General features: G+C 48.0%; 9 protein-coding genes across 9 annotated transcripts; 6 read left to right on the top strand and 3 right to left on the bottom strand.

Annotated features, from left to right (window-relative positions):
- Nucleotides 1–343: 343 nt before the first annotated feature.
- Nucleotides 344–934, top strand: V1508DRAFT_370008 (DNA directed RNA polymerase). Its single transcript, XM_066937454.1, has 2 exons — nucleotides 344–430; nucleotides 492–934. Exon 2 carries the CDS (start codon nucleotides 512–514, stop codon nucleotides 731–733), a length of 222 nt encoding a protein of 73 aa, XP_066796129.1. The 5' UTR covers nucleotides 344–430; nucleotides 492–511; the 3' UTR covers nucleotides 734–934.
- On the bottom strand, nucleotides 838–3,004 carry V1508DRAFT_416606 (uncharacterized protein). Its single transcript, XM_066940227.1, has 2 exons — nucleotides 2,518–3,004; nucleotides 838–2,467 (listed from the first exon to the last, which is right to left on the bottom strand). Exons 1-2 carry the CDS (start codon nucleotides 2,855–2,857, stop codon nucleotides 1,296–1,298), a joined length of 1,512 nt encoding a protein of 503 aa, XP_066796128.1. The 5' UTR covers nucleotides 2,858–3,004; the 3' UTR covers nucleotides 838–1,295.
- Nucleotides 3,005–3,167: 163 nt separating this feature from the next.
- Nucleotides 3,168–5,926, top strand: V1508DRAFT_112044 (uncharacterized protein). Its single transcript, XM_066935876.1, has 2 exons — nucleotides 3,168–3,473; nucleotides 3,529–5,926. The coding sequence occupies exons 1-2, from the start codon at nucleotides 3,402–3,404 to the stop codon at nucleotides 5,572–5,574; spliced, it is 2,118 nt and encodes a 705-aa protein (XP_066796127.1). The 5' UTR covers nucleotides 3,168–3,401; the 3' UTR covers nucleotides 5,575–5,926.
- An 825-nt stretch (nucleotides 5,927–6,751) lies between these two features.
- V1508DRAFT_461600 (uncharacterized protein) lies at nucleotides 6,752–11,312 on the top strand. The gene is made up of 7 exons (XM_066942812.1): nucleotides 6,752–8,495; nucleotides 8,546–8,995; nucleotides 9,044–9,408; nucleotides 9,461–9,730; nucleotides 9,791–10,054; nucleotides 10,104–10,352; nucleotides 10,400–11,312. Exons 1-7 carry the CDS (start codon nucleotides 6,917–6,919, stop codon nucleotides 11,228–11,230), a joined length of 4,008 nt encoding a protein of 1,335 aa, XP_066796126.1. The 5' UTR covers nucleotides 6,752–6,916; the 3' UTR covers nucleotides 11,231–11,312.
- A 357-nt stretch (nucleotides 11,313–11,669) lies between these two features.
- On the top strand, nucleotides 11,670–12,535 carry V1508DRAFT_404074 (uncharacterized protein; the record flags this gene model as incomplete). The annotated part of the gene is made up of 4 exons (XM_066938606.1): nucleotides 11,670–11,701; nucleotides 11,776–12,024; nucleotides 12,083–12,153; nucleotides 12,210–12,535. 4 exons carry the CDS (start codon nucleotides 11,670–11,672, stop codon nucleotides 12,533–12,535), a joined length of 678 nt encoding a protein of 225 aa, XP_066796125.1.
- A 1,385-nt stretch (nucleotides 12,536–13,920) lies between these two features.
- Nucleotides 13,921–15,435, bottom strand: V1508DRAFT_353914 (uncharacterized protein; the record flags this gene model as incomplete). The annotated part of the gene is made up of 5 exons (XM_066936896.1): nucleotides 13,921–14,651; nucleotides 14,704–14,783; nucleotides 14,837–15,130; nucleotides 15,182–15,269; nucleotides 15,384–15,435. 5 exons carry the CDS (start codon nucleotides 15,433–15,435, stop codon nucleotides 13,921–13,923), a joined length of 1,245 nt encoding a protein of 414 aa, XP_066796124.1.
- A 164-nt stretch (nucleotides 15,436–15,599) lies between these two features.
- Nucleotides 15,600–21,320, bottom strand: V1508DRAFT_416590 (uncharacterized protein). Its single transcript, XM_066940226.1, has 7 exons — nucleotides 21,104–21,320; nucleotides 20,517–21,036; nucleotides 20,031–20,463; nucleotides 19,228–19,977; nucleotides 19,084–19,176; nucleotides 16,478–19,033; nucleotides 15,600–16,415 (listed from the first exon to the last, which is right to left on the bottom strand). The coding sequence occupies exons 1-7, from the start codon at nucleotides 21,187–21,189 to the stop codon at nucleotides 15,826–15,828; spliced, it is 5,028 nt and encodes a 1,675-aa protein (XP_066796123.1). The 5' UTR covers nucleotides 21,190–21,320; the 3' UTR covers nucleotides 15,600–15,825.
- Nucleotides 21,321–22,030: 710 nt separating this feature from the next.
- V1508DRAFT_354085 (uncharacterized protein) lies at nucleotides 22,031–25,208 on the top strand (the record flags this gene model as incomplete). The annotated part of the gene is made up of 3 exons (XM_066936900.1): nucleotides 22,031–22,287; nucleotides 22,335–23,617; nucleotides 23,668–25,208. 3 exons carry the CDS (start codon nucleotides 22,031–22,033, stop codon nucleotides 25,206–25,208), a joined length of 3,081 nt encoding a protein of 1,026 aa, XP_066796122.1.
- A 691-nt stretch (nucleotides 25,209–25,899) lies between these two features.
- V1508DRAFT_416584 (uncharacterized protein) lies at nucleotides 25,900–27,823 on the top strand. The gene has a single exon (XM_066940225.1). The coding sequence runs from the start codon at nucleotides 26,042–26,044 to the stop codon at nucleotides 27,605–27,607; it is 1,566 nt and encodes a 521-aa protein (XP_066796121.1). The 5' UTR covers nucleotides 25,900–26,041; the 3' UTR covers nucleotides 27,608–27,823.
- The last annotated feature ends 110 nt before the right edge of the window (nucleotides 27,824–27,933 follow it).

Genomic DNA, 27,933 nt, shown 5'->3' with positions numbered 1-27,933 from the left:
CTGTATGAATTCTGCCGTAATATCCACGCACAATCCGAATTCGCAGTCGAACAGGCCCTTCCCTGTATTGGTGTTATAAGCCGCATCATCACCCGCACACTCGACGTAGTCAACGTCGAAACGTAACCTGCCCGTAATCCAGCGTGACAGTAGCGTAGTGTCAGTTGTGTCACCATCATTTACTGCGAATGCTGGCTAATTGAGTGGAGAGGAACTATACGATCCTGGTGGACAGGACGCTGTTGGGATATGTTCTGGGAATTTTACATCGCGCGGCTCATGGACGTCTTTTTAACGTTAGCGCTTAGGTTTGTGAAACTTTTTCTGGGCGGTGTCATCGCGTCCTACAATTTTTCGTTCCCAAAGGCTTTTGAGTGGCCAACAATCGACGATTTCATTATCGCATTGCGTATTCGACTATTTTTAAATCGTGAGATTACCTAGTGCTTGTTGATTTTTTTAATAATAATAAATTAACTTACACAAAGAAGATCAGTTGTTGAAGGAAAAAATGAACCGCGAATCCTTCGTCCCACCTACATCACAATCGTCTTCAAGTGCAGCAGCGGCAGGCCGCGCATTCCAACCAGTCCAAGCAATCACTTATCTCTGCGCGAGCTGTGCCGCGCCGAATACACTGAACCGAAGCGATCCGGTACGGTGTAAAGAGTGTGGGCATCGGGTGCTGTATAAGCAGCGTACGAGACGGATGGTCCAGTTTGAAGCACGGTGAATTGATGTGAAAGAAGAATGAGGGAAAATGTTGTAGATTGTTTTGTTGGTGTTTTTTGGGTATTCGTGACATTGGTCGGTTTGATAGCTTCGCATTGTAATATAGGATATGTTAATCGTTAATTATACCTGGCATATTCAACACAATATTGCACCAATACGCAACGCCTTCATGACTGAATTTAGTTGATTACGTTCCTCCGTAACACAAGAAATGAACATAAAATAGAAAGAACCAAATACACCGTACATACAGTACCTCATATAACGCCGCTATCGCCAGGGTACAGCAATAATTAAATCAAAACAAATTGGGACATGAACCGAGGAAAGACAATTAATACTGTAGAGCCGAGCACACCGATGCCCATAGTAATCCATAAGCCCAGAAACACAAAATATGTATAATGAAAAAAAATCCCTAATATATTCCCAAACATGATGAACCAACTCAAAATATCGCAGAATATACGAAATATATACTGCTAGTCGAAATGACGAGACCACCGAACAAAACGCAACAAAAAACTAGCCCATAAATCGATTTTCGGAATTTTGTTCCATTAATAGTAATACATAGGATAATGCTGCTGTGCTTGGGTTCTATTGTTCATGTCATCGGCAGTGTTCATGTTGGTTACGGTGCTGACTGTCGCGAATAGACTCCGAGTTTCGTGAGCGTATTCTTCGGCGGCCATAGTGGCCAAGGTGCTAGAGAACGGGCTTAATGACCGCGAAGTAGAGGACATGGAGGTCATGCTGGAATCGCTGGCAGAGGTTTGCCGAAGGCTGCTCGGTAAGGACGATGATGAGCTGGCGCCCGAGACAGTGTCCTTCGGATTGTTCGACGACGAAATTGTAGAGTAATACGCGTTGACCGGCTCGAAAGATCCCGACAATGCTTGGGACAGAAATACATCTGAGGGCGTTCCATGGAGCTGTTCCGACTTTTGATGCATGTGCTGGTCGCTGACGTGGCCATCATTGTCCACATCGCCTTCCTCCGAGCTTTCGAAAGCGAGCAAATACGGCTCTTGAGTAAAGGGCACTTGGCCCTCGCTCTCTTCTGGACGTTCATCAACCTTTTTTGGCTTCGAGTTCTTCGTTCCCGGTTTCCGACCGCGTTTTTTGCCACCAGGGAGCGATTCAATGGGTCCGTCTTGAGCGTCTATATACCGCTGCAGCTCGGCGTCCAGAGATGCGATCATGCCCTCCAACTCCGTTATCGAAGTCGCACTCCGTGCTGTGACGAGAGACTCCATTGTGACGCCGGAGCCCGGGATATATGCAGCAGTGACGGCAAGCGCCAGGATCATGCTCCCCACGTCGCCTGACGCGAGTTGTTCGCCGAAGCGCGACAAAGAGTCAACACTTTCCGCATCCTGTGGGTTGTGGGCAGCAAACGTGAGCGCGGATTCGCGCAATAGCCGGAAATAGGAGTCGAGGTGCTCGGGAAGCTTGTAGAAAATGAACTTGCCGTCGGCAAATTGGTTCCACAGTTTTGCGATCTCGGCCCAGTCGAGGTCCAAGACTGGTCGGTCTTTGACGATTTCGGCAAAGAGCAAACGCTCCTCTTTGGAGTACATTGGGATGACCGCGAAGCGACACCTTTGGCGCTTGGCGAGGTAGCCGTGCTTGAACTTGAGGTCAGGATCAAACGGCAGTAGTCCGAGGTTGTCCCGCATGTCATCGGTAATGGCGACGTTCAGTGAGCCCGAGTCTTTGGCGGGTTGATCTGCATGGCAATTAGCTCAGAAGACCCGCAATTGAGTCAGATTTATATACCTCTCGAGAGTACGGCGTCGACCGACGAGCAGATGATGCCGGATTGCTGGGTGTGGTCGGCGGACTCAGAGGTCACGGACGCACCGGCTATTGAGACCTGTTGGCGCATGAAAATGGTGGACAGCGACGGGCGACCGACTTTAGGACCGTTTGGATTAGGCTTGTTCTTTGTGCCGGGTGGTCTGCCCATGCGCACGCCGTTTTTGGACAGCGTCGGGGGCTTCGGCTTTCTCTTGCGGGGCGACGCGGGAGACGCGGATTCGATATTATCTGGCAAGTCATTAATTGCCCGAGTCTGAGCCTGCGTCTGTGCAGACTCGAATTCTTTGTCATCCAACATTGCACAGCGTGTCGGCCGCCGTCACAGCAACGGGAACGCTTAAAGGAAGCAGCAAGAGCGAGGGCAACGGTAAGTGAATGAAAGATCGAGTGATAAGTTGGACTATTCACAGGCGGGGAAACCTACGCGCTGGACGAATGCTGAGCTTCTCCAGCGCTGGGAGACTGGTCAGGGTTGCGGTAAAGTTGATGACTTGCACTGGTGCCACTAAATCAACTTACGGTACACAACACTTGAATAATGTAAGAAAGGATGAAAGTCACCGGTTATGGTCATTCGACCTAACGTCATCCAAGGTATCGTAACCGAACCATAGTCCGAGCCGCCGTATCGGGTCCTTTATACGTTAATCATTCACGTCCTTAACATTCAAATTTCTCCGTCTCTGTCCATCGCACCATACTCTTCTCTATTCTTTCGACGAGCTAGCCTTCGTGCTCTATGTGCTTCTTGTGCCATCCTCAGCCGGCCGTTTCTTCCCGACGCATGGCCTAATTACTCCTGCCTCGCCGTCGCTATCGATACCGACCACCGGTAGTTCAAAATGCCCGACAAATTGGACGGTGACACTTACGTGCGGAATCTCGCCGCATTTATTCGTGCAAATGAACGCCAGGTAGGCCATCTCTTGTCCGTTTGTCACATTTCTCTCCCCGCTGACTCCGTGGCAGCTCGCCAACACGCGCAGACAGAATGGCAAAGATAACGCGATCTCCATATTGCCCTCCTCTTTCCAGAATCGAACAAAGCCGGCGCGTCTGTCCCTCACCCCGCACCATTTATTCTATCTCCTCCATCGATTCAAGGAGCTCGGTCTATCAGTCGGTCCGCTGTCGATGAGGCTAGAATCCATTCAAGCTGACTGCTATCCAACAAATTACGTCTCATTTCTGAACGGCGCTTATCAGAACCACATAGAGAATGCCTCAGACGCAAAGTCCTTCCAAAGCGAAGCCTCTGTCCGCAGTACCTTATCGGGCGTCTCCGCCATCTTCAGTATGATGTCCTTCTCCAACGTGGAGAAAGCCAAAATTGGAGTTGACAATGACTTGAAGTACATATACTCTGCGTTCACCAAAGTCCCCGCCTTGAAACTAGCGGTTGATCGCAAAGCCAAAGTAATTGACGGATTTGAGGAGTTTCCATTCGATAGGGCAGTGCCGATGATCGCATTCAAAAATATATCGTCCTTGGAGCTTTTGGATATTGATGTTCGTGTATTTTATGGATGGCATACTGTTTCGGAAAGATTGAAAAGCCTGAGCGTCAAGCGCGGGCAATTGGATGATCCTGTCGAGCTTATCGTCGCATTGGTGCTGGACGACATAGACCGGCGGCGAAAGCGAACTTCAACACCGGTACCGGTATATGCCAACACCACGAGCGAGGGCGGTGATGTTCAGGGCTCGCCAAGGGAGTTCCCGAATCTACTCTTAACACGAGTCACGTCCCGCAGCTCGCACGCGTCTAGACGACGCGAATCAGTGTCCCGGTCACCGGCACGAGTCCAGTCTTTATCGGGGTCGTCCGCCCAAATGTCACGCCGCAGATCTGATTCAATTTCATCAGTTGTTTCGACAAGCTCTTCATACGATAGCAGCGCAAGTCCGCCCACGAGTCTCGGCCCGATGAACTGGCAATTCTTACGACATCTGACCCTCTCCGACTGCGGCATCTCGTCGATATCGAACGAGTCGATGATACCTCTCGGAAATTCACTAATTTCACTTGATCTCTCATTCAATCTCCTTATATCGATCCCTGAGGCTCTCTCATACCTCTCCTGTATGGCGTCACTCAATATCAGTTTCAATCTCATATCATCGTTGCATTCTCTCACACACCATCCTCTCCCCGCAATCACAGTCCTAAATCTGCGTGGCAATAAATTGGTCTCGCTAGCAGGGCTCGATCGGATTGTGTCCCTCGAGCGTCTTGACCTACGTGACAACAATCTTGCCGATCCCACCGAACTCGCTCGACTGACCGGGGCACCTAACATTTCGGAGGTGTGGGTCTTGGGAAATCCATTTGTCAAGACGCATACGTCGTCGTATCGCATCACCATATTCAACTTGTTTCGTCAAACGCCTGGCTATACGAACGATATATTACTGGATGGTAGTTTGCCAGGGCTGCTTGAACAGATGGGTTTGGCGGAGCGTGTGGAGGAATCTGTGCCGTCGCCGATTACTACAAGATACCCCTCCGGCACGAATACGGAGAAAGCAGAAAAAGGAAGTAGAATAAAATTGGATGTTGATAGCGACTTGCTGCCGGTATTCAAAGGATTCAATTTTTTCGGTAAGTCGTCCCTCGGACAAATACAAGACAACAAGCCTGAGCAAACGGCAATGGTGAATAAGCCTGTTACTCGCGGATTAGATAACATTCGAGACGACACTCTTACGTCGTTGACGACTATTCGTACGCCCGCAATTAAAGTCATAAACCCGAGTCCGCGGCAGACGAAAAAGAAGCTTGGCCGGCGCAGAATAGTGGACCTCGATCTTCCCGATAGCGGTGACGACCAAATGAGCACCAAAACATCAGGAAGCGCGGTCAGTTCGTCGAAGTCGCAAACATCCTTCTCGCCGCCGCTTTCGCCGTCCGAAAATGATTGGACAAGACAGGGAGAGGAATATAGAAAACGAGTTGAGGCTCTGCGGAATGATTTTGGGAGCGGCTGGTTGAGTGTCTTGAGCGAGGAACTGTAATGCTTTTGTGTGATAAAACATGGTGGTGTTCGGTAAATTGGAATTTTGGATTTGCGTGCGCTTTTGCTCGGGTTACTGTATTTGCATTTATTTTGGAATTCGTATGACTTGATTTGACCGGGCGGTGGTGAGAATTTGGTTACATAGTTCAGTACAGATAGACGTTGATGTCATTTTCATGTCATCATTGGCTGTGGGCATGCACATTATGGGATAAGGTATTGTCTAATTCTTCAAGAGGCGGTGAGGATAGAATTTATGAAGTATTCTCGACGATGATATATATTCAATAGGAAATATCACGACTCGCCATTTCATTGAATCCTTAGTCATACCATATGTCAAAGGATCAAAAGAAATAATACCTTGGTTAAATATACAGCAGCCCTAACCCCTCGAGTATTGCAGGTGAGCTTGGGACATCATGATGACGCCTGGGTTAGGGTACAACTGCGGACAATCACACTGTTCATGTGGTCACTCTAATAAAGCTAGAACGAGCGGAGCTGTTTGCGACCGTATGGAGAACTAAGCTTTGTTAAGAACTTGTCTGATTTTCCAAATTGCAGCCGCGTATACAGCAGACCAGATGGAATAGTTATCGCGTCAGATGGTTTCTGCGTATATGCATATGAATTTTTTCGATTGCGATGGTGATGGTGGTTTTCGCGATGGGGTTTTCGATGTCACCGTTCATACATGAATGACCGTGATTTTGAGATCAGCGTCAACAAATGTAGGACGCGATGAGTTATGTTTTGACTGGCCCCTGAATTTCGAAAATTGGCACGGTCTCGGTCGTGGTCGATCAGGGTCCTTGTCGCGACGCGTGGTAGCTACGCCAGCGGTTGGTATCCAGAGATGTAGTGACCTCTGTTTAACGATTGTGCACTATTTATTTGAGATTAATGTAAACGAGTTATTTTGTTAGATGGGTGAGTCAATGTAGTCAGTTAGGGAAAGGGGGTTCGGGGCACACCACCCGCGAAATGTGCCCGGTGGAGTGCGCGTTCCATATCTTCACCACAATTTAAAAAAACAGAGGACTAAAAGTATTTCGCCTACTAAATTATAAGAGGCTTTACATTTTATTCTATCCTGGGCGATATTAACAGAATCGTGCATCGTCGTTGTATCTCACTCACTGCCCACCTCAAACGTCCCAACTTCACGAAGGAAATCCCTTACCTCGCGCCTGCGCACCTCAAACGAGACCAAAGCTTCTGCATATCCGATCCAATCCACATAACTATTCAATATAATCTACTCGTGCGGTTCCTCGCGTCTCTACTCGCTACGACACGGCATTTAGAGGACGCATTGTGTACAGACGACGTGACGCATGGCGAATAAACGTAAACGATCGCGCCACGCGACGAGTTACGAGGAAGACGAGGATTATGACTTCGAGGCGTCAAATTTACGGACTAATCGTCGCCGTGTGAACTATGCGGAGAGCGACGATGACGTGGTTGATGAGGAAGGGCAAGAGGAAGAGGAAGAGGAAGAGGTAGAGCCTGATGAGGAGGAGCCTGAAGCTGTCGAGACGCCTGATGAGGATGGTGGGCACGACTCGGACGAGGAGACCAGCAAACTGACAAATGGGCGGAGTTTACGTGTAAAACTGCGTTTGCGGTCCGGCACGCGGGCTGCGGCAAAGAAAGAGGAGGGAGAAGGAGAGAAATTCGAGGAGCATATCAAGCAAGACGAGGTGGACGATGAAGTGTTCCAGGACGACAGCGACAGGCCGACGAGATCGAGTCGACGGACGTCGCTCCAGCGACGGGAAACTACGACGACGATAGGCCAGGGATCACCTACCCGACGTATGTCGACGACATCCATAAGGCAGCAGTTATTACAGCACAAGCAGCAACCCCAACGGCCGAGTAGAAACTCGGCGAGCAACCGCAATTCGCAAACCCGATACTCTGACGACGAAGAATTTCATTTGGAATCATCCACCGACGAAAACGATAACGACGACGAATCTTCTGAAGTCTCTGACTCTAATGTCGACAAACACTTCGTTGTGCAAGACGATTCAGACTTTTCCGATTCTCGTCGACGGAGCGCTCGTGTCACTCGATCGTCGGTAATGACCAGGAGCCAGCAAAGTCGGACCAACTACGACGAGGACGGAGAGCTGACATTGGAGCAGGAGCTTGCTGAACTGAACGGAACACCGCCACCAGAAACGCGGCGGAAAAATCTGCGTGCTAGGAGAGAAGTAAATTATCAGATTCTGCCGCCTCCTGCGGTTGAGAATTATGACGATGCATATGCGTACTCCTCGTCACGCAGACGGACGACTAGCACTTCCAAACGGCTGTACTCTACATACGGACCATTTGGTGGCGCCGGAATTACGTCTATTTTTGGCGCCCAACCACGCGGTTCAGAGTTGCAAGCTGCTGGCGGAGCAGCGGACTCGGATTCATCAGATGACGAAGCAGCAAAAAATCCAGCAAATAAACTGCCGACTCTGAGTGACCTCGAACAAGTCACGAATCCGGCTGGCGCTCTAGGTCTTATCAAGAAGAGCAATCTGTCAGATACTGATCCGCTTGGTGTTGATATGAATATTGACTTTAGCGCAGTCGGTGGACTTGATGATCACATCAATCAGTTGAAAGAGATGGTTGCCTTGCCATTGATGTATCCAGAAGTGTTTCAAAGATTTAAAATCACTCCTCCGAGAGGTGTCTTGTTCCATGGTCCGCCTGGTACTGGAAAGACTTTGCTAGCTAGAGCGCTGGCAGCTAGTTGTTCTACTGAAGGCCAAAAAATCTCGTTTTACATGCGAAAAGGCGCTGATGCTTTGTCTAAATGGGTCGGTGAAGCCGAGCGACAGCTCCGATTGCTTTTCGAAGAGGCCCGGAACACGCAGCCCAGCATCATCTTCTTTGATGAGATTGATGGTATGTATTGATTTATGGGTTGGACGAGAATTCTCTGACAAATGCTGCAGGTCTCGCACCCGTTCGATCGTCAAAGCAGGAACAAATCCACGCGTCCATAGTATCTACCCTTTTGGCGCTAATGGACGGTATGGACAATCGTGGTCAAGTTATCGTCATCGGCGCGACTAATCGTCCGGATTCAATCGATCCTGCGTTACGGCGACCAGGCCGATTTGACCGTGAATTTTACTTCCCACTGCCGAATGCCGAGGCACGGAAGAAAATTATCGAGATTCATACAAAAGGATGGGAACCGCCGCTTGACAAATCCTTTATTTCGGAAGTCTCTAATTTGACCAAAGGGTATGGAGGCGCGGATATTCGTGCCTTATGTACTGAGTCTGCGCTTAATGCTATTCAGAGGAGGTATCCTCAGATTTACAGTAGTAACGAGAAACTTGTGATCGATCCATCAACTATCAATGTTTCGCCAAGGGATTTTATTGTATCCCTGAAGAGTATGTTGTCTTTTATGATTGTCTAGAGTGGAGCTAACATACCTTTAGAGATTATACCATCGTCTCAAAGATCGACTTCTTCTAATGCGTATCCTCTTCCGAAGCGCATGGTGCCACTGCTGTCTCCTGTCGTTGAGGAAATCAAGCGTTCGTTAGATACCATAATACCGCGACAAAAGAAGCTCACGATCGCCGAGGAAGCAACGTACGAAGAGGATACCACGGATAATGGCTTTGCGCGCGAGAACATGATGCAGGAATTTGAGTCGGCTAGAATTTTCAGACCAAGAATGCTTATATCCGGGTCTCCTGGAATGGGACAAGAGTATATTGGTGCGGCAGTTACGCACTACTTAGAAGGGTACCACGTGCAGACATTTGATCTTGCCACGCTGCTAAGTGATTCAGCAAGGGTATGTATTTCTATTGTTGAATTTACAATGTCATCTCTAATGATCTGTGTAGACAGTTGAGGCTGCGATAGTGCAGCTGTTTGTGGAAGTCAAACGGCATACTCCTGGAGTCATTTACATCCCGAATATTGATTCGTGGTACAAAACTCTATCTCCCAGCGCCTGGACTACGTTTCAGGGTCTCTTGAGAAGCATTTCTCCTGTGGAGCAGATTCTCCTGATGGGCGTTGTCGAACGCGATTTCGAATACCTGGATTATGAAGTAAAGGCTCTCTTTGGTTTCTCGAGGGCTAACCGAATTGAAATTCGTCGGCCTTCTTACGTATGCTTCGGATTTGCGCATCTGCAGATTAGGTTCTGTTAGTTACTAATACTGCCGTAGGACGATCGATACAAGTTCTTCCAGGAACTGGCCAATCATATCGCAAACGCACCAACCGAGTATCCAGAAAGAGATAACCGGCGGAAGCGGAAACTAGAAATTCTCCCCAAAGCGCCACCTCCGCCACCTAAATTTCTTTCAAAGTCGGAGCTCAAGGCACAAGAAGATAAAGATAAACGTCTCAAGAATTATCTCAAGATCAAGTTGAGTGGGTTAATGGAACTCCTGAAAGTTCGGTATAAACGATTCAGGAAACCTCCGATTGTATGTAGATAATGACTGTGGTGGACTTACGAGATTAATTTTTATTTAGGACGATGAATTTCTGTTGCATCTTTTTGATGGGGAGTTGGATCCAAACATTGAGTATGAATATGTCTTGACGGACGACGAAATGATTTTGCAGCGGAGCACTGGTAAGAAATATTATAACATGGACCTGGATATCGTTGAAGAGCGGCTATGGAATGGGTATTACTGCACACCGAAACTGTTTTTGAAAGATATTGCGTTTATTTTGGAGGATGCCAATACAAGTGGGGATAGAGAGAAGATCGTGCGGGTATGACCATTTGAACTTTTCCACGTGGGTTGGAGCTAACTTTTCAGGCTTCGGAAATGTATGCCAATGTACAGGTTTCGGTTGATGAGATTGGCGACGCACAGTTCTTGCTGGATTGCGAGCGGATGTCTGAGCGCGAGAGGCAGCGATCGGAGCGATATCAGGAGAAACTCAAGCGGAGAAAAGAGAAGCTCGCCGCGATGCAACCTCCGCATCCTGCTCCTGCATTTGGACCTCAGCCAGCTCCTCTACCCGCGGAAGAGACTATTAGGACGAGAATATTGTCAGCAGGAACATCTATTGCGAATTTGTTCGATGACGATGAGGATCAGGATGAGCTGCAGCCGAATGGTGTGCCGGAGGTGAACGGCGATGCAGAATCTAAACCTCGGTCGACAGAGAACGAAATTACCGATGAAGCGGAGCCAATGCAAGTTGACAACATGGACCCTAATTCCGAAACTACTCCGTCCGCCGATACCAGTTCGAATGTGGGTACACAGCCATCTCAGGAAATCACAGGCACAACAATCGAAACGTCCACCGCGCGCATGGAATCGCCTACGGAATTGTCAACCATTCCGCAGAAAGAACCAGGGACAATCGTCGAACACAAGCCTGACAGAGGACCTTCTCCAGATCCAGTCGAAGTCCCACATCCATCGTATGAGCTCGACAAAGACGCGCTCGAGCTATTCCACGTGCAACTTTCCAAGGCGACGGATAATTTCGTGGTGGAACAGTTAGAACAGATCAATTCAGCGCTTATGGACGTCGCGTACAGGGGGAGATTGAATTGGGATAGAAATGCGGTGTTGCAGGAGGCGCAGAGGTGTAAGGCTGCAATTATTCAGGATATTGCCATGGCACACGATTAGTTGCCTATGTATTATACAGTAGATCATGTGCAAATGAGGACATTGCTATTATGTATTATATAATGGATTTATTTTCCGTCTGTAGCTCGGATATTGAGCGTGATAAGTTGCGTTTGAAGTGACCGTGGCGAAGTAAATAAAAGTGGAGCTCGCGTGCGGCGGTGCGTTAAGGCAAGAACTTGACCCTTCAGTGGCACCACGGGGCAATCTCTCTCGGCATCCCCTTCCACAAAGAGTCGATCGCACTGAATATCTGTTCAATTATTTTGGGTAGTCAGTAGATTACATGATGGAATACGAAAACGGGTCTCGACATTCTTACGGTAGGATTTTGATTTTTAGTGATGCGATCGAGAGGACTTTTTTTAAGTTGTGTGTTGTGGTTGCTGATGAGAATTAAGAGCCATATGACGACCGGCGATCGGCGTCGCCTAGTCGCATGGATGATCGTCCTCCAGCCGACGACTACCGGTAAGACTTTTAGATAATTCTGCTGAATATGCACAATTATTAAAATGAGACGCTAATACAGTTCACGACTGTAGCGAACCGAAACCTGAGGCGGTTAACAAGGGCGACAATCTTTTCGTTACGGGCATCCATCCGCGCGTGACTGAGGACGAATTGACTCAGATTTTCGCGAAGTATGGTGTTGTTGAGAAGTGTGAGATCATGACGGATCCACACTCGAACGAGTCGAGAGGATTTGGTTTCGTCAAGTTCCAGGACGCGGCGCAGGCTGATGCCGCGCGAGAAAGTTTGCAAGGACATGAGGTCGAGGGCAGAGCGTTCAAGTATGATGAGATGGTTGTTGGTATTCGCATTTCGAAGTAATTGGCTAACAAAATTTAGCATTGAGATCGCTCGTCGTTCCCGTGCCCGTACACCCACTCCTGGAAAGTATTATGGACCTCGCAAGAGATGTGAGTTTGATTGTTACACTATCGTATGAGATAGCACGTGTTAATATATGCAGCAGCCGACAACTATCGTTCTCGGCGTGGCCCGCGACCCCCGTACGACGACAGATACCGACGGGATGATGACAGAGATCGTCGTCGCTACGGCGACCACTACGACGAACGTGACCGGGACCGCGATCGCTATTCATACGATCGAGACCGTGATCGCGACCGCGACCGCGACCGTTATCGCGATAGTCGCGATGACCGGTACAGGGACACCTATCGCGACAGAGAGCGTGATCGTGATCGCGACCGTGACCGTTATGCTGATCGTGACAGAGGCTATCCTCCGTCGCGCTATAGCGACGACTATGGCAGATCAAGATATGACAGACGCTAAGCGTCGCGTCAAGCTTGTAAACACCCAGCGGTAAGTGTGCAAATGTTAATAATACTAGTATACAATGTCACTCGCTCCGTAATGGCCGCCCAACACGAGGCTTTTATTTCTTTACGATTATTGCTTATCTCAAAAATGATTTATTCGAAAATTTGGCGATATGTACGATTATATATTATTCGATTGTATAACATGGCTCGCACCGGTTGTGGGATGTCTATTTCATTCAGTGATGCAGTAATGTACAGTACAAAAGCTACCTTCGCAATCGGATTTTCAGTCTTTTGTTCCGCCTATGCGATAGTTCTTCACTTATCGGTCCCCAGTAGTTACACAGTTCTAAGTTTCGCCCTTTTAAACAACGCCAAATTTTCCGCTCCGTACACAGAGCAACCGATATAAAGCAGCAAGCAGTTCGTTCTCGAAAGCTTCGCTACGGTATTATTCGCATCAAACCAACATCGCCCCGCCACTAACATTAAAGGTCGAACAGTCGATTTGAGTATGAAGACATATTGCTCTCGCCACAACGCTGGATATGTCTTTCCTGCATTCTTTGAATCTACATCGCTTTACATATAGCATAAAGATCTACGCTTATATAGCTCTGCAATCAGTCCGACAAAGTCCTGGGGCCAGGCTCTTTCCGCCACGTTGATTTTGTTATCTACTAGAATTGACGATAGCAGTTGAGACATGAGACGTGCTTAGTCTGAAATGAGACGTGCTTAGTCTGAAATGAGACGTGCTTAGTCTGAAGCGGCACTATACCTGTGGCCTTCTAGTCCATTTCTATCACACTGTTTGCGTAACAAATTAGTTGTCGTCGCTGATATTTTTGGGTTCAGTCATGCTTGCTGACGGGCTGTATTCCAAATTTGCCAGAAACCTGGAATGCCATGTCGTGATATACTGCTGTGATCTCATGCTTGCATCTTAAATAGGAGTTTGCATATGTGTTAATGAATAGAGCGTGCAGGGTCTGTACTCCATTGTAAGTCATCATCATCTTGGCTTGATCAAACCAAATGTAAACGAGTTGACAACCAAAACCAGACATCTATATCAGCCCATAGACATACGTTGATTGCTTGACTATATTTTACAACACTAACAGTAATTGAAACACTGATGTAACTGATCCCAAAATACGAGCCGCAGTTAAATATATCCTAAACCGTCCACCTCAGCTCCAACTTACCTTTACTGAACCTGGTGTAGTACCTTGCTGCAAAGCTGACGTGACATATCAACGATAAAAGCAATGACTTTTGAACTTTTTGAAATAAACAGAATTGAGGTACACCGCAAATTCAATCATCTTGTGGCTAAATAAGCAAAAATGGTACATAGTGAACAGTAAATGTAATAGCTGACTCATTCTCTTAATGTCTCTCATAACGGTATTCACTGCTGTAACTGCGAACTGGTGGCGGTGGTGCACGAGATTCCGGAGCATAGTCTCCATAACCCCGACTAGGTCCTGACGGGATTGCTGATCCAGCTGCTGCTGGTGGCCGCTCCTCATAACGCTCTCGATAAGCCCCACCATCTCTAGGTGGATAAGAACCACGATAATCGCCACGTTCTGGACGTCCATAGCCACCTCTGTCATTGAACCCACCACGACCGCCGACTGGTTGGCGGTCATACTCGCTGTATGGGCGATCTGGGTAAGAACCTCTCTCTGGATAAGGAGCCCTATCGGCCTGAACTCGGTCAGGGTATCCTCTATCTGGATAATCGTACGGTGGTCTGCGCTCCACATAATCCGGCCTACGGTCATAGCCCCCTCTGTCTGAAAATCCGGCGCGCTCAGGGTACTCGCGTCTTTCGGGATATGGCGCCCGCTCACGATACTCAGGATACTGCTTTCTATCGTACTCTCCGCGATCACCATAACCACCAGGACGTCCGTGGTAGCCACCGCGCTCAGCATATGGTCTGTGTGACAATCGCTCTCTGTATCCTTCATCCGGGCGCGACGCACGGTCACGATAATCTGCTCGACCGTATTGATATGGTCGACCACCGCGATCGTCGGATCGGGGTCTGCCTGCCAATCTGCGCTCGTCGTAATAGCCGCCACGACCTCCACGGTAGGAGAAAAAGCCGTCTGACGCATACAAGTTAGCACCCGACTGGCAAACTGATTGTTTCAAACCCACCTCGTCTGCCATGTTGGCTCGGTCCAAAGTACTTCCCAGGAGTAGGGGTGCGAGGTCTATTTCTTCTAGCGAATTCAATTCTACACGTTGTAAATCAGAATCCTTCAGATATACAACGACATCAATATCTTACTGCAAAGCTTTATCCTCAATTACAGTTCCTTGCAAGGCATTCTTAGCAGCAGTAGCAACCTCCACGTCACTAAAGGCAACGAATCCGAATCCACGAGACTCCTGCGTATGCGGATCTCTCATGATGCTGCAGCTCTCAATCTCTCCGTAGGCCGAGAACAGACCGTGGAATTGCCCGTCTGTAACTTTCACGTCGAGGCCAGAGACAAACAAGCTTAAGGATCGCTCACCGTCTTGCTCGCTTTGTCGCCCTTCGACGCTGGGACGAGTGGGTGGGTGGTCGTCACTTCGATCGCTGCCAAAATCTGTTAGATTGCGCATCGTGGAAGCAAGGTTCAAAACATACTGGCTGTACGGACGACCGTTAGTATCTTCTCCGCGGGTAGAATCGACGCGAACTGGAGACGCTGATCGACGAGATTCATAGCTTTGATCTGGATATTATATCATATCAGCTTTAAGCCATTCAAGTCAAACTGAGCGCGACGCATAATATGCGAACAAGATCTTGTCAACCCTTACTCTAGCGCATGAAAGAAAATTCTTACCGCCACTAAACGACGAATCGATTCCTGTTCCACCGTTCCAGCCTTCACTCATAATCGCTTCGGTATAGACACAATTAGAATTGAATAACAATATCAGACGACAAAATTATCTGACGATGTGCGATCGGTGATGGATGTTTGCATATCTCGTAGAAGTCAATCTACAGCCTACGCGATGAGGTCCGGATCGCCGTTACCCGGCATTATGGGTATGTGTGCGGGCGCCATAACACGTTAACATTATTACAGTAACAGAACATCCTCTACAAATTGACATCGAAGAAGTTAATCTTAATACAACCCTCCATCGCGAAGTTGTCTGTAAGATTTTACCCAACACCGAACCCGATAATGCATGAATCCAACATAGGGAACACTATATACAAAATCCAAAAGGTAAGGATAATACAAACGAGGTTTGAGTTTGACCTTTTGTAAATAATCACAATAAACCTGTTTGCTGTTTATATGCTTTCTCCGCCATCTCCGCCAACGTCTGAAGTTCTCCACTACTCGCACACATACCTCTAAACATAGAGTCCTTCTTCTGCAACAACAAGTGAGGATTATCATATTCTGTCACGGTGCCCGCGTCCATCACTAAAATCACATCGTAGTCAATGATTGATCTTAATCGATGCGCAATTGTCAAGATAGTTGTATCGTTGAATTCTTCGCGTATGGTCTTCTGAAGCAAAGCATCAGTGTTATAATCGATTGACGCGGTAGCTTCATCCAGAATGATTACGCGAGGCGATTTTAGCAGCGAACGCGCAAGACACATTAGTTGACGTTGACCTTGTGATAGGTTTGTTCCTCCTTCGGTGATAGGACTCTCAAGGTTATAAAAAACGTTCACAGGATTGCCATTGTCGTCCGTCGACGACGCTAATGTGGTTTCGCTCGTGCCATACCTGAACCCTTCATTATCGATAAGGTGGACGCGACGAAGGGCACCCAATATGGCCGAATCCGTATATCTATTGAATGGATCCAAATTTGAACGAATCGTTCCAGAAAAGAGAGTAGGATCTAATAGTCAAGTCAGCAACATAGGAAGACTTGTCAAAACATATTGGGTATGCATCACCCACCCTGCGGAATAATAGTCAACGCCTCTCTCAAGTCACGCAATCCAATCTTCGAAATATCAATATCATCAATAACTATGCTTCCTGTCACCGGTTCCAAGAATCTGAAGAATGCGGACACGATCGTCGATTTGCCTGCTCCAGTTCTGCCAACAACTCCAACTTTCCAAGCCGGCTTGACATCGAAAGATACATTGCGAATAACTGTCGGCAATTCTGGGGCGTAGCGAAGGGACAGATCATGGACACTAATAGCACCTTTACTAGGCCAGAGCACAGGAGGTCGACAACTTTCGATAATCTCTGGCGCTTCTTGGTCGAGTTGGAGGTACTCATTGATGCGCTCCACTGAATTCATGTCCATTTCAGTAACGGCGTAGAGCATGACGAGGTAAAGCATGTTCTCCGAGAACGTAATGGCGTAAGTCAGAACCAAACCCGCAAGTCCTGAATCAATTGACCCGCGACTCAACAATACGAAGACACCGGCGAATGTCGCAACAAGCCCTCCTGCTGACTGAACCAGGAGACACATCCAGCGATTGCACGCCCAAAGTAGCGTGTATGGTCTAAGGTTAGTTTCAATATAGAGCAGGTTCTGGTACATGAATCTCCTTTCACATGCGTAAGCACGAATCGTACTGAGACCGGCGAGTGTCTCGCCAAAGTGCTGGTAGATCGGACTACGCGTGATCGACTGAATTCGTTTCAACTCACGCGAGCTTCGCAAATAGAAGATATTGATGACATAGTAAATCAAGCAGATAAGCACCGCCGCGAATAAGAATCGAGGAAGAATAGAAGTGATCAAGATCAAGATAATAGCAAGTGCCACGATAGAGTGCATTAGTGACAGCAAATTACCGGCTACCTCTTGATCAACAATCTCAATATCTTTGGAAAATCTGTTCAAAATTCTTCCAACGGGAGTAGCATCGAAGAAACGGGGTGTCGCTCTAAGAACTCTCTGAAGTAATTGCTCAAATAACTGCGCCGATGCTCTAAGGCTACCGATAAAAACAACGCCCTCGCGGCAAAAAGAAATAATCATGTAGATAACCGATATAAGCGCATAAATCCACAGATAGTACACTACTCCGTGGCCGCTAGGATGCCTTTCTTCAAAGCCTTGTGCGCCAATTGTGACTCCATTGGCTTTTTCGGATGTGTCTGATTGGTTATTGGCCCACTCCCGAATCCACCACGATTGTACAACAAGGCCGCCTTGCTGACACACAAATGCGATGCTAACAATAAGCCAATACCATATTGGTCCCATGCTTTTGAAATACGTCAAGTACACACCCAATTTGACTTGCCCGACTTCGGACTCTTCTGCTTGCACAAGAGGCGGTGGTTGATTCTTCGGTTGGCAAACTCTCTGCTCCTGACAATTTTCAAGGACATCTTCAGTCACTTCGACTTCATCTGTAACTGTTTTCCGCGACTCCTCAGTGGGTGCGCCGACTGCTGCGTGCTGCTTCATCATCAGATGGGTGGAGGACGCACTCCGCGATACTGCCATAGATGAATTGCGGGACGAAATTGACTGCTGTAAAATCTCGTCATCACCCAGAACACCAACGTCAAAAGCCTCCTCAGGCGTACCCTGGAACTGCACTGTCCCATTGTTTAGAACGACAATATAATTCGCACCGACGACGGTCAAAGCAACATTATGAGATACCAAAATACATGTTCTGCCATACATCAGAGGTCCCAAAATGCAATTTTCGTAGATCCACAGTGCGCTGTGAGAATCGACCGCACTCAAACAGTCATCGAGCAGCAGATGCTTGGCCGGAGAGTATAGTGCACGTGCAAGCGATATTCTCTGCTTTTGACCACCAGAGAGTGCGATACCTTTCTCACCCACTTCAGTCTTATCGCCTGCCTCGAGAATCTCCAAATCATGACGAAGAGCACAAGCTTCAATGCAAGCATTATACCGTACCTGATCATAAGGACTGCCGAAAAGAATGTTGTTCTTAATAGAATCGTTCAATAACCAAGGCTGTTGAGAGCAATATGCGACTGAGTCTAACAGACCGGTAGCAGGATCAATATCGTGGCCATGTTCGCAAGAGACTCCTGGCAAAAACACATGTCCTTCTAGAAGCGTCATCTCGCCCAAAAGTCCCATAAGCAGCGACGTCTTGCCAGCCCCGGTTGGCCCAATGACGAGTGTTATTTCGCCAATCTTGAAATCAATATTCAGATTCCGCAATCCAAATTTTTGAGAATTCTCATTGGCTCCCCAAGTGAGAGTCGCATTCTCAAAACCGATGTACGGCGAATTAGGACCGCGTGAAACCGTCAATTGCTCATATTTGTCAGTGGTTTCTTCGTCCATAAATCGATGGATCCGGTCCAGTGAGACCTTAGTGTCAATCACATCTGACACCAATTGCGCAAGTCGATCCATAGGCGTTCGCACCAAATTGAATAACGCGACCGAGCTGAAGGCTACTGAGGCCGTCAATTCTTTTTTTTCGACCAACGTGTAGAAGCCGAACGTGACAAGGGTAAGTATTGTCGGGAATCCAAACCAGACGATGACTATAGTTATCAGTAACAGATCAGACATGCAGCAGATAGAATGAACTCACCCGCAGCCGCCCAAAGAAGATATTGCTGTCTTAGCCTCCGCATTTCCTCCTTACGGATCTCCAGAAGATCATCCTTAAACATAGCTTCCCAGGCTACACAATACTGTCAGCGAAACCCTCTTCACGATTCAGAAGTAGCCATACCAAAAAATTTTATGATCTTAATACTTTGCAAAATCTCATTTGTTTTGTGAGTCCGCTGATCACCGATAGCCATAAGAGCAGTGCTGATTCTAGCAAATCCCTTTGAATAAGCGTAATTGATAGGCAAAACCAAAAACATTGTGACCATTCCAACCAATGCACTGAGACCCAAATTCCCATACAAGAGAATAAAGGCCGCGACAATCATAGTGAGGCCCTTGACCAACTGATTTAAGTTGGCCAATGAGTCCGAAATCCTGATCGCATCCACTGACATCAAATTTATCACGGCACCCATGCTGATAGAAGACTGTGATGCGGTAATTTTGTTACTTACTTCATCTTTGTTCGTATTTGATGTCGATGAGATATCATCTGCCGGCTGACGTGATTTAGCGTCGGTTGCTTGCTTCAACTCTTCCGCGCTCGCCACTGCCTTTCGCTTCAAGGCTTTCGCATATATCTCGCCGATGAGGAGAGACCTTATCTTTATTGCCATTTTCCTGAACCCCCATAATGACTGCGCAGTAAAGATGGCGCCGACAGTACTGACGACAAATAACAATACTACATACAACCAAGCCATGTGGGTCGGTATTGCTTCTGGATTCTCAGTATATTCCAGAATCCACTTTACCAGTATTGTCGGCGCCAACTCCGTAAGAGCGTAGAGGAACGTCCAAATGCAGCTGACGATAAAAGGAACATACAAATACTTTACGCATGCTCGGACAAAACCCATGTCATCCCCGCAAAGCACTGTCAACCACGTGTCGCTAAACAAGGCAAGACTATAGCTTACCTTATGCTTCGAAATTCCCGGATTACAGTTGCTGCTCGACGATCCGCGCTCAGGTCCCATAGGTCATCCAGAGTCAGTGGCTGGAAATATCCTTTCCATACAATCGGATGAACCCACGAGAATGTCAAAATCGAGTACAAATTAGCCATTGGCTCCCTACTAGGTTGTAAGTTTTTCCTAGCTTCGACGTAGGGTGGAACTATTCCCAGAGGTGACGCGAGCGCGAGATAGGACAGTATGCTACAAACTATGAGGTCAACAATGGAGACAAACTGGACCAGTTCTGAATGATCTGCTAAAAATAACGATCGACAATGGACTACTGCGATGGACCATCCGAGACTGTAGAGCAAGGCCAGGTGGCCTGAGATCGTGAAGGCGATGTCATTTGATACTCGAGTGTGTCTGAACAGCGATAGAACAAGGCAGTATACCTTATATAAAATTAGCAATAATTGTAAAACACACAGCAGATCCCCGTAAATACCCAGAAAATAGTAGAGACAGATGACTGCAATAACAAGGACGACCGAGATCCTTGTGGAGGATAATAGAACAGCAAGGCGACAATCGCAGTCAAATGCAGAACGACAAGCGACATCAAACTACCGCGCTCTAACGTAGCACGAGCAGTAACTCCACGCGAGGTAATAAATATCACGTCAGCATCCGAGACATTCTCGCATATTCCAGATACATGTAGAAAATGGTCATGAGCATGTGAGATTGCACGCCGATGAGTTCCAGCCGGCGGAGCAGAATCCGAATTGGGGGCAGGAAATAAATAGTCCGACTCTTCTGCTGTTCTTAAACGATATAGGTCATCGTTACTCTCATCGTCGTCTGTGAAATAGGCACCGCGACCGGGTACAGCTTGAATTGTGTCCTCTCGACCAAGCGAGATACTTTGGCTACGCATTGAATGCTGTAGTAGTATCCGGAATGACGGAATAAGCAAGCATGCTGATATCAGAAGGACAAACCCAGGAAAAAGTACGCCAACGTATCTAGTATGTCATTTTTAGTAGGATTGTACCGTAGAGAAGATATAGGAATCGAGGATGATAAAAGTACTTGTTCTGGGCACACGTGCCGAAGTCATCGACATCCCACAAAGGCTCCTGACATATTAACGACAAGCCCATGACGTCGAGATGCATCAGGAACTACTAATTAGAGACTATCACGATATATGTACTAAATGTACTAAATGAGAGAATAAACGGTGCTGGAGGAACGCTGACTGAGTAGTATGGGAAGATGAGAGGCAGCATAATGGCTTGGAGATGACGTCGGAGGAGTTGGTGTTAAGGCCCGTTGGGAACAATGAATGGACACTGACCAATTTGAGCGCGCTCATGCGGGAATAGTGTCAACTACGAATTGATACTGACCCATTTAATTAGTAAAGGTCAGAAGAATATTGGGTCCACCTTTGGCAAATCAGGCACGACATCTGTACGGTTGTGCCTGCGGATGCAGGGACGTCGTGAACATGAAACCTAGCACATCCATTACAGCATATTAATACTTGTGGTTGCAAGTGCACATCCTAAATTACGTAAGGTGCTGTAGCTACATCATTCTGCATGGCCGATCGATGCAACCCAATGTATCAGTCTATATCGCAATCTTGATAGTCTTCAGAAAGTGCATTAGCGTGCATCTAAAACGTTGTGAACAACCAGACTCGTGCATATGAGCCTCACAAAGAACCCTAACGGCCTCGCGAACATTTCTCAGCCATCTGATCGACAGGAACCATGGCGGCAACGGCAGATAGGCTACTTTGATAGTAGTTATCCACGGAACACCTCTCGACCCTCATTCATCCGTCGGAATTACAGTCGTTCTCTCTCAATCTTCTCTTTTCTTTCCCTTTTCTTATTCTTCTTATTCCGCCACGTCTTCTCATCTTCACCGCGGCGGAAAATGTCATCGGTCACGTCGAGCCTCGCCAGTTCGGTGACTTCCGCTGTCTCATCAGCCTTGTCCGCTTCCATGACCACGTTCTCATCCTACCAGTCCAGCACATCCACATCATCCTCGGCCGTGGCAACAACGTCGGGATCTGGTGGGCACGGTCTCGACAGCAACTCTGGCTCTGCACAGGATAGCTATGGGCAGTCACTGTCGACATTCATCTCGTCTCTTCTTGCGTCGCTTATCATCTTCGCCTTGGAGTTGTGGCTCTTCCTACTCATGCGAAAACGAACCCGTCGCGTCTACGAGCCGAAAACTTATGCTGTCCCAAAGCGGTGTGTCGAATACACTTCCTGTATTTTGCTATGCTAATTTCACGCAGACAACAAGTCCCGCCGTCAGGACGCGGCCTATTCGACTGGCTCATCCCAACTCTCCTCATGCCCGAATCCGAATTTATCAAGAAATGCGGTCTGGACGCATACTTTTTTATGCGCTACCTCGTCATGCTCATCTTCATCTTCTTCACCGCGTCACTGATTGTCCTACCCATATTACTGCCTATCAACGGCGCGAACACGTCGTCCGGCACTGCGACCGGGCTGGACAAGCTAGCGTGGGTGAATATTGGTGCGACCGACACTAGCCGGTATTGGGCACACTTGATACTCGCTGTTGTGTATATCATCTTTCTTTGTGCCGTATTCCATCACGAGATGGCAGCTTATGTTACCATGCGCCAGAGGTACTTGATCTCCCCGCAGCATCGATTGCGAGCAAGTGCCACGACAGTGCTTATCCGCGCTATTCCAGAGGACATGTGCGACGCCGAAAAGATTCGGACAATTTTCGACGTATTACCCGGTGGCGTGCGAAATGTTTGGATTAATCGGAATTTGGAGTCGCTCTCTGACAAAATTAGAGAACGAGATCAGGTGGCGTCGAAGCTGGAGAATGCGGAGACTGTGCTGATACAGAAAGCAGCAAAAGCGTACAAGCAGCAGCTCCAGAGAGCTCGCAAAAGCAATACGAAAGCTGAAGCAGAAATTCGCGAGATCGAGGCGCCATTAGATGAAAGCGGGGCGCCGATTCCGGCTTGGACAAAGTACTTGAAGGAGAAAGATCGTCCAAAGCACAACATCAGTAAGTTCAGGCAGTTCCCGGCATTACCTGGGTTTTCTAAGAAGGTCGATACTATTGAATGGTGCCGCACGCATCTCAACAAGCTCAACGAGGAAATTGAGGATATGCAGCAGGACGAAAAGCAGTATCCATTCATGAACTCATGCTTCATTCAATTCAACAATCAGATTGCCGCGCACATGGCTTGCCAGTCTCTTGCGAGCGACTCGCCTCAGCACATGGTTCCCCGAATGATTGAGATCAATCCGAACGATATTATTTGGAGCAGTATGCGCATCAAGTGGTGGGAAGCGTTGCTACGGTCTATGCTCACTATAGGTGCTACTGGCGGTTTGATTGTCGGATGGGCGTTCCCTGTCGCGTTTGTCGGTATTATTTCTCAGCTCAGTTACTTAACCAGTGCGTTGCCGTTCTTGGACTTTATCAACGGCATGCCACCGGCGATTAAGGGTATTGTTTCTGGCATTTTGCCACCCGCTGCGTTGGCTGGTCTCATGGCGTTGTTGCCCATTGTTCTGAGATGTAGGTTTGTTTATTATTTGACGTGGCCGGCCACTACTGATGATACGTAGTATTTGCTACTCAGCGAGGTGCCTCGACCGGTGTGCAGGTCGAGGAGATTGTCCAGAGTTCGTACTTTAGTTTCTTGTTCGTGCAGGTCTTCTTGGTCGTCACCATTGCGAGCTCGATCACGACAGTCATTCAAGAGCTCACTCAAAACCCGACGTCGATTCCTGGTTTGTTGGCGTCTAATTTACCAAAGGCATCCAACTTCTTCTTTTCATACCTCATCTTGCAGGGTCTGACGGTGAGTGCTGCTGCACTTCTCCGCGTTGGTCCGCTGTTCATGAAAATGATTATCGGCCCATTGGTGGACGTCACTGCTCGGCAAAAGTTCACGCGTCTGACGACTTTATCACACGTGCAGTGGGGTACATTCTATCCAATCTATACTAATCTCGGCGCGATTGGTATTGTCTACACAATTATTTCCCCACTGATCATGCCGATGAGTTTGATTGCGTTTTCTCTATTTTATATAGCGTATCGATATATGTTTATATACTGTAACTACAATCCGATTGATTCTGCTGGACTCTACTTTCATCGTGCGATTAACCAGTTGTTTACTGGTGTATATGTGATGGAACTGTGCCTTGTTGGTTTGTTTTTCCTTGTGCGAGACGAAGACTTGAAGGCGTCATGTACGGCGCATGCGATTATCATGATTATTGTTTTTTTCTTCACGGCGATATACCAGATCGTGCTGAACAACTCTTTTGGTCCGCTTCTTACTTATCTCCCTATTTCACTTGAAGGACGAGCGCGGTTAGCGATGAAGCACTGGGAGAAAGCGAATCAAAGGCCTTTGTTGGCGAGTTCGTCGTCCACGAAGAGTTACTCTGCAATCGAAAGTACTACGTCGATGAGCGGGGAAGTCAGCAAGGGTGATTTAAAGAAAAAAATGACACATGATGATTCGGATGTTGAGTTACAGAGTCAGAGTGGGTCTGAACATGCCCGTTATTCGACGGATACGAAAGATTCTGGGTATATCGACATTGATACAGGCGCGCCGTTAATACCGTCGCCGCTTGGACAGTTGTTTGCTGCGTTTAAGAAGCCGATTACGACGACACTAGAGAGCGTGCCTGGCCGATTTGTGGGAGACGTTGGCACGAGTGTTGGCGCGCAGCTTGAGAATACTGCGAATAAGCTGGGAATTAGCAAGCAATTGGGACATATCAAGAATGTTACAGATTTGATATACACTGGCAACGATGCTGCCGCGCGCGAAGCTGAGTTAGCGAGGAATTCAAAAGACGCGATGTTGCTTGAGGGTGTGGCTGAAGACCTTGAGGATCTCAGTGCCGAGGAGCGGGATTTCTTGGTGAACCGCGCGTTTCGACACGAGGCATTGCGGGCAAAAAAACCGGTTATTTGGATTCCACAGGACGATTTGGGTGTTGCTGAGGACGAAATCAGGATCACACGAGAGTTGTACGTGAACGTGTTGATATCGTCAGATAATGCGGCGTTAAACGTGAGAGGCAAAGTCGTGTTTGGAGGACGGCCGCCGGATTATGATATCAAGTCCAAGATTGCGTTGTAAGGCTTTTAGAAATGTGTTGGGATTGTGCTGCTCTGGAGTCTTGGGATTTACCGTTCTTGCATTTGCTGTTAGATTACGAAATATTGATGAATAGAGTTGAGACAATTACGTTGGGATTAGTCATTAGTCAGAGTATATTATTCCAGTGTTAATGAGTCGCTAAGGCCGTGAGGTTGAATAAAGCTTCGGAGAGATAGATCGGTGTCTAGGTTTTGTTCGACAACCCTGTGAAGCCGGGCGTTCTGGAAGGCTTGTCCCGTGTCGGCTTTTGGCTGACGTCATGTCGATCCTCGGGAGCCACGATCAAAATCTCGAATGCTCATTCCTATGTCAACATGATTGTAACTATTATTACAGATTGCCACCTGAAAACGCGCTAGAGTCTCATCTTGTGCACGATTGTCCAGTTCATTAAGTTACACGCAGAAATAATAATGTTAGAGTGGGTGACTGGTTCCTGAACTGTGAGCTGAAGGGAGGCTTCATCGGAAGCTGACCCGTAGTCTGGCTGCTCGGGTGTAGAGGCAGGGAAGGACCCAGCCTATGGGTCAGAGCCAACTAAGGTTTGCACTAATCTGTATTAAGAAGTGAGTGCCCTGAGTTGACTTTTTTTCGCGGGTCTCGTGCCTTGCTTGGGACACGGCGAGGTTCCACTTCCAATGCAGCTTTGTTTGGGTATGACGCAGAGGCTCAGTTGAGCCAGTTGAGCTCATGCACTCGCTTGAAGTTGCAACAGCTGATCGGTGCCTTCTTAAATACCGATCGCGCTACGTTTTTCGTCGTCGCGGTCCTTATCATTTTCCTCGTCTTGCTCCCGTATAAAGTCATCTGTCATGGCAGAATCACCCTCTGCTCCTACTACTTCAGCTACTACAACTGGCGTCGAAGAGGCGATCCCTCTCGAGATCACCGATCCGACTACTGTACTAATTCAGCGCCTCGACTCCTGGCGTCATGTTGTCGATCTGCTCCATGATTATGGCGAGGGCCACCGCGTCATGTACCACAACCTATCTCGCGACTATGAGAGGATCTCAAAGTCAGTCCACGAGGCCCCGCGCTTCGACTCCGTAGAGACCGTGCCACAGAACGGTGACAAGCCCGCCCGCGAAGGCATCTCCGGCGGCTTTTTTGCCATTCGCGAAAAGTCCGAGGTTCTCATCAATGCTTCCACCGAGGCCGAGAAGACAATCAAGTCCACAGTCATTCCGCATGTCGACAGACTCAGCCATGACATTAAGGAACACATCAGGGGTCTCAAGTCCAACGGTTTCAAGGGGGTCAAAGATGTCGAGAGGGCCCGCGGACTAACACACAAGCAGATCGAACTGCTAGGCCAACACACCAGCTCCTTCGGCGTCTTCAGCGGCAAGCCCGATACGCTCAAGGACCCGTACATCATCTACAGAGGTGTCCTTTGCAAACTCGATAGCCAGATCATGAAGGAGAACATCCAGACCGACACCTTGCTTAGTATCCAGCGCGATTTCAAGACATTCGAATCTCACATTGTCGGTGGTATCCACCAGATGTTCAAACTCATAGATCAGACCCAGAACACATTCTGGGACTTTCAGCGCGAGTGCTATGGCGCCATCACTACCGCGTTCACCAACATTCCGCAGGAATTTGAGTGGGATCAATTTGTTGCTAGCAACAAGCACATCCTTGCCGACGAAACTGCACCCAAGCGCTCAATCGACCGCGTCAAGTTCGCCAATCAAGACCATGAATCCACAAGATCGCTCATCGAGGGAGTCATCCAGCGCAAGAGCACCATGGCTTTCTCCAAGACCTATAACTCCGCATATTACGTCGTCACGCCGTCCAAGTTTCTGCACCAGTTCGCATCAAAAGACTACGTCCAGAGCCCAGAACCTGAATTCTCCATCTACCTTCCTGACGCTAATATTGGCGCAATGTACCCTAAGGAGACCGGCAAGAATAAGTTCAAGATCACGGCCAAGGACGCGCTCAAGACAATCTCCACCAAGCACACATTCGAGTTTAAGACTTCGACATACGATGACTTGGTGAAGTGGTGGAATGTCATACATGATGTTGCTACCTCTGGATCTGGAACGCTGAGCCGAAAATCGACGTTGACCTCGCCCGCTGCTACTTCCACTGAAGGCGAGCCCGCCCAATTAGGTCCGGAGTCTACATCGTCGCCAGTCGAACCCACCGAAGATATTCCCGTTGCCGGCACTAGCTTGGCCCAACCTACTGAGGCAGCCGCGGAGTCTGCTCGGGCACCAGTTGAGGAACCCGTTTCGACGTCCGCCGAGAGCGCGTACCAGACTCCGGCATCGGTTGTGTCTGATACGGCGGAGCCTCCTGTAGGAGCTGAGACCGGGACCGACAGCGAGCCCTCGAAGATCGTTAGTGACAACCAATGAAAGTGACAACCAAGCAGACTGAATCGGTTGTGGCAAGAATAATGCTACATAGGTGAAGTGGAAGAAAGAGGTAATTGTATATGTATTGTATATCGCCATTGTGTTGTGCGTTATTTTTTTTGTCTGAATAGCTTTATCGTGTGGATTGCTGTGTGATTAGAAATGTATAATATTAACATTCGTTGATGCTAAGTGAATCAATATGCAGGTTAAACCCATCAGTCTCGTTCAAATTATAAGCCCACCATTACACTCTAGTGCATCACAGCACGCCATTCCGACTAACCTTGACAGATGCAACTAAAGTCTGCAACGAGTCATTCTCC

The sequence above is a fragment of the Lipomyces doorenjongii genome (genome assembly GCF_038497915.1).
Source record: "Lipomyces doorenjongii strain NRRL Y-27504 unplaced genomic scaffold V1508scaffold_21, whole genome shotgun sequence".
NCBI classification, from domain to species: Eukaryota; Fungi; Ascomycota; class Lipomycetes; order Lipomycetales; family Lipomycetaceae; genus Lipomyces; species Lipomyces doorenjongii.
Note: the sequence above shows the minus strand (reverse complement) of the source record. Positions and strands in the feature narration are given on the sequence as shown.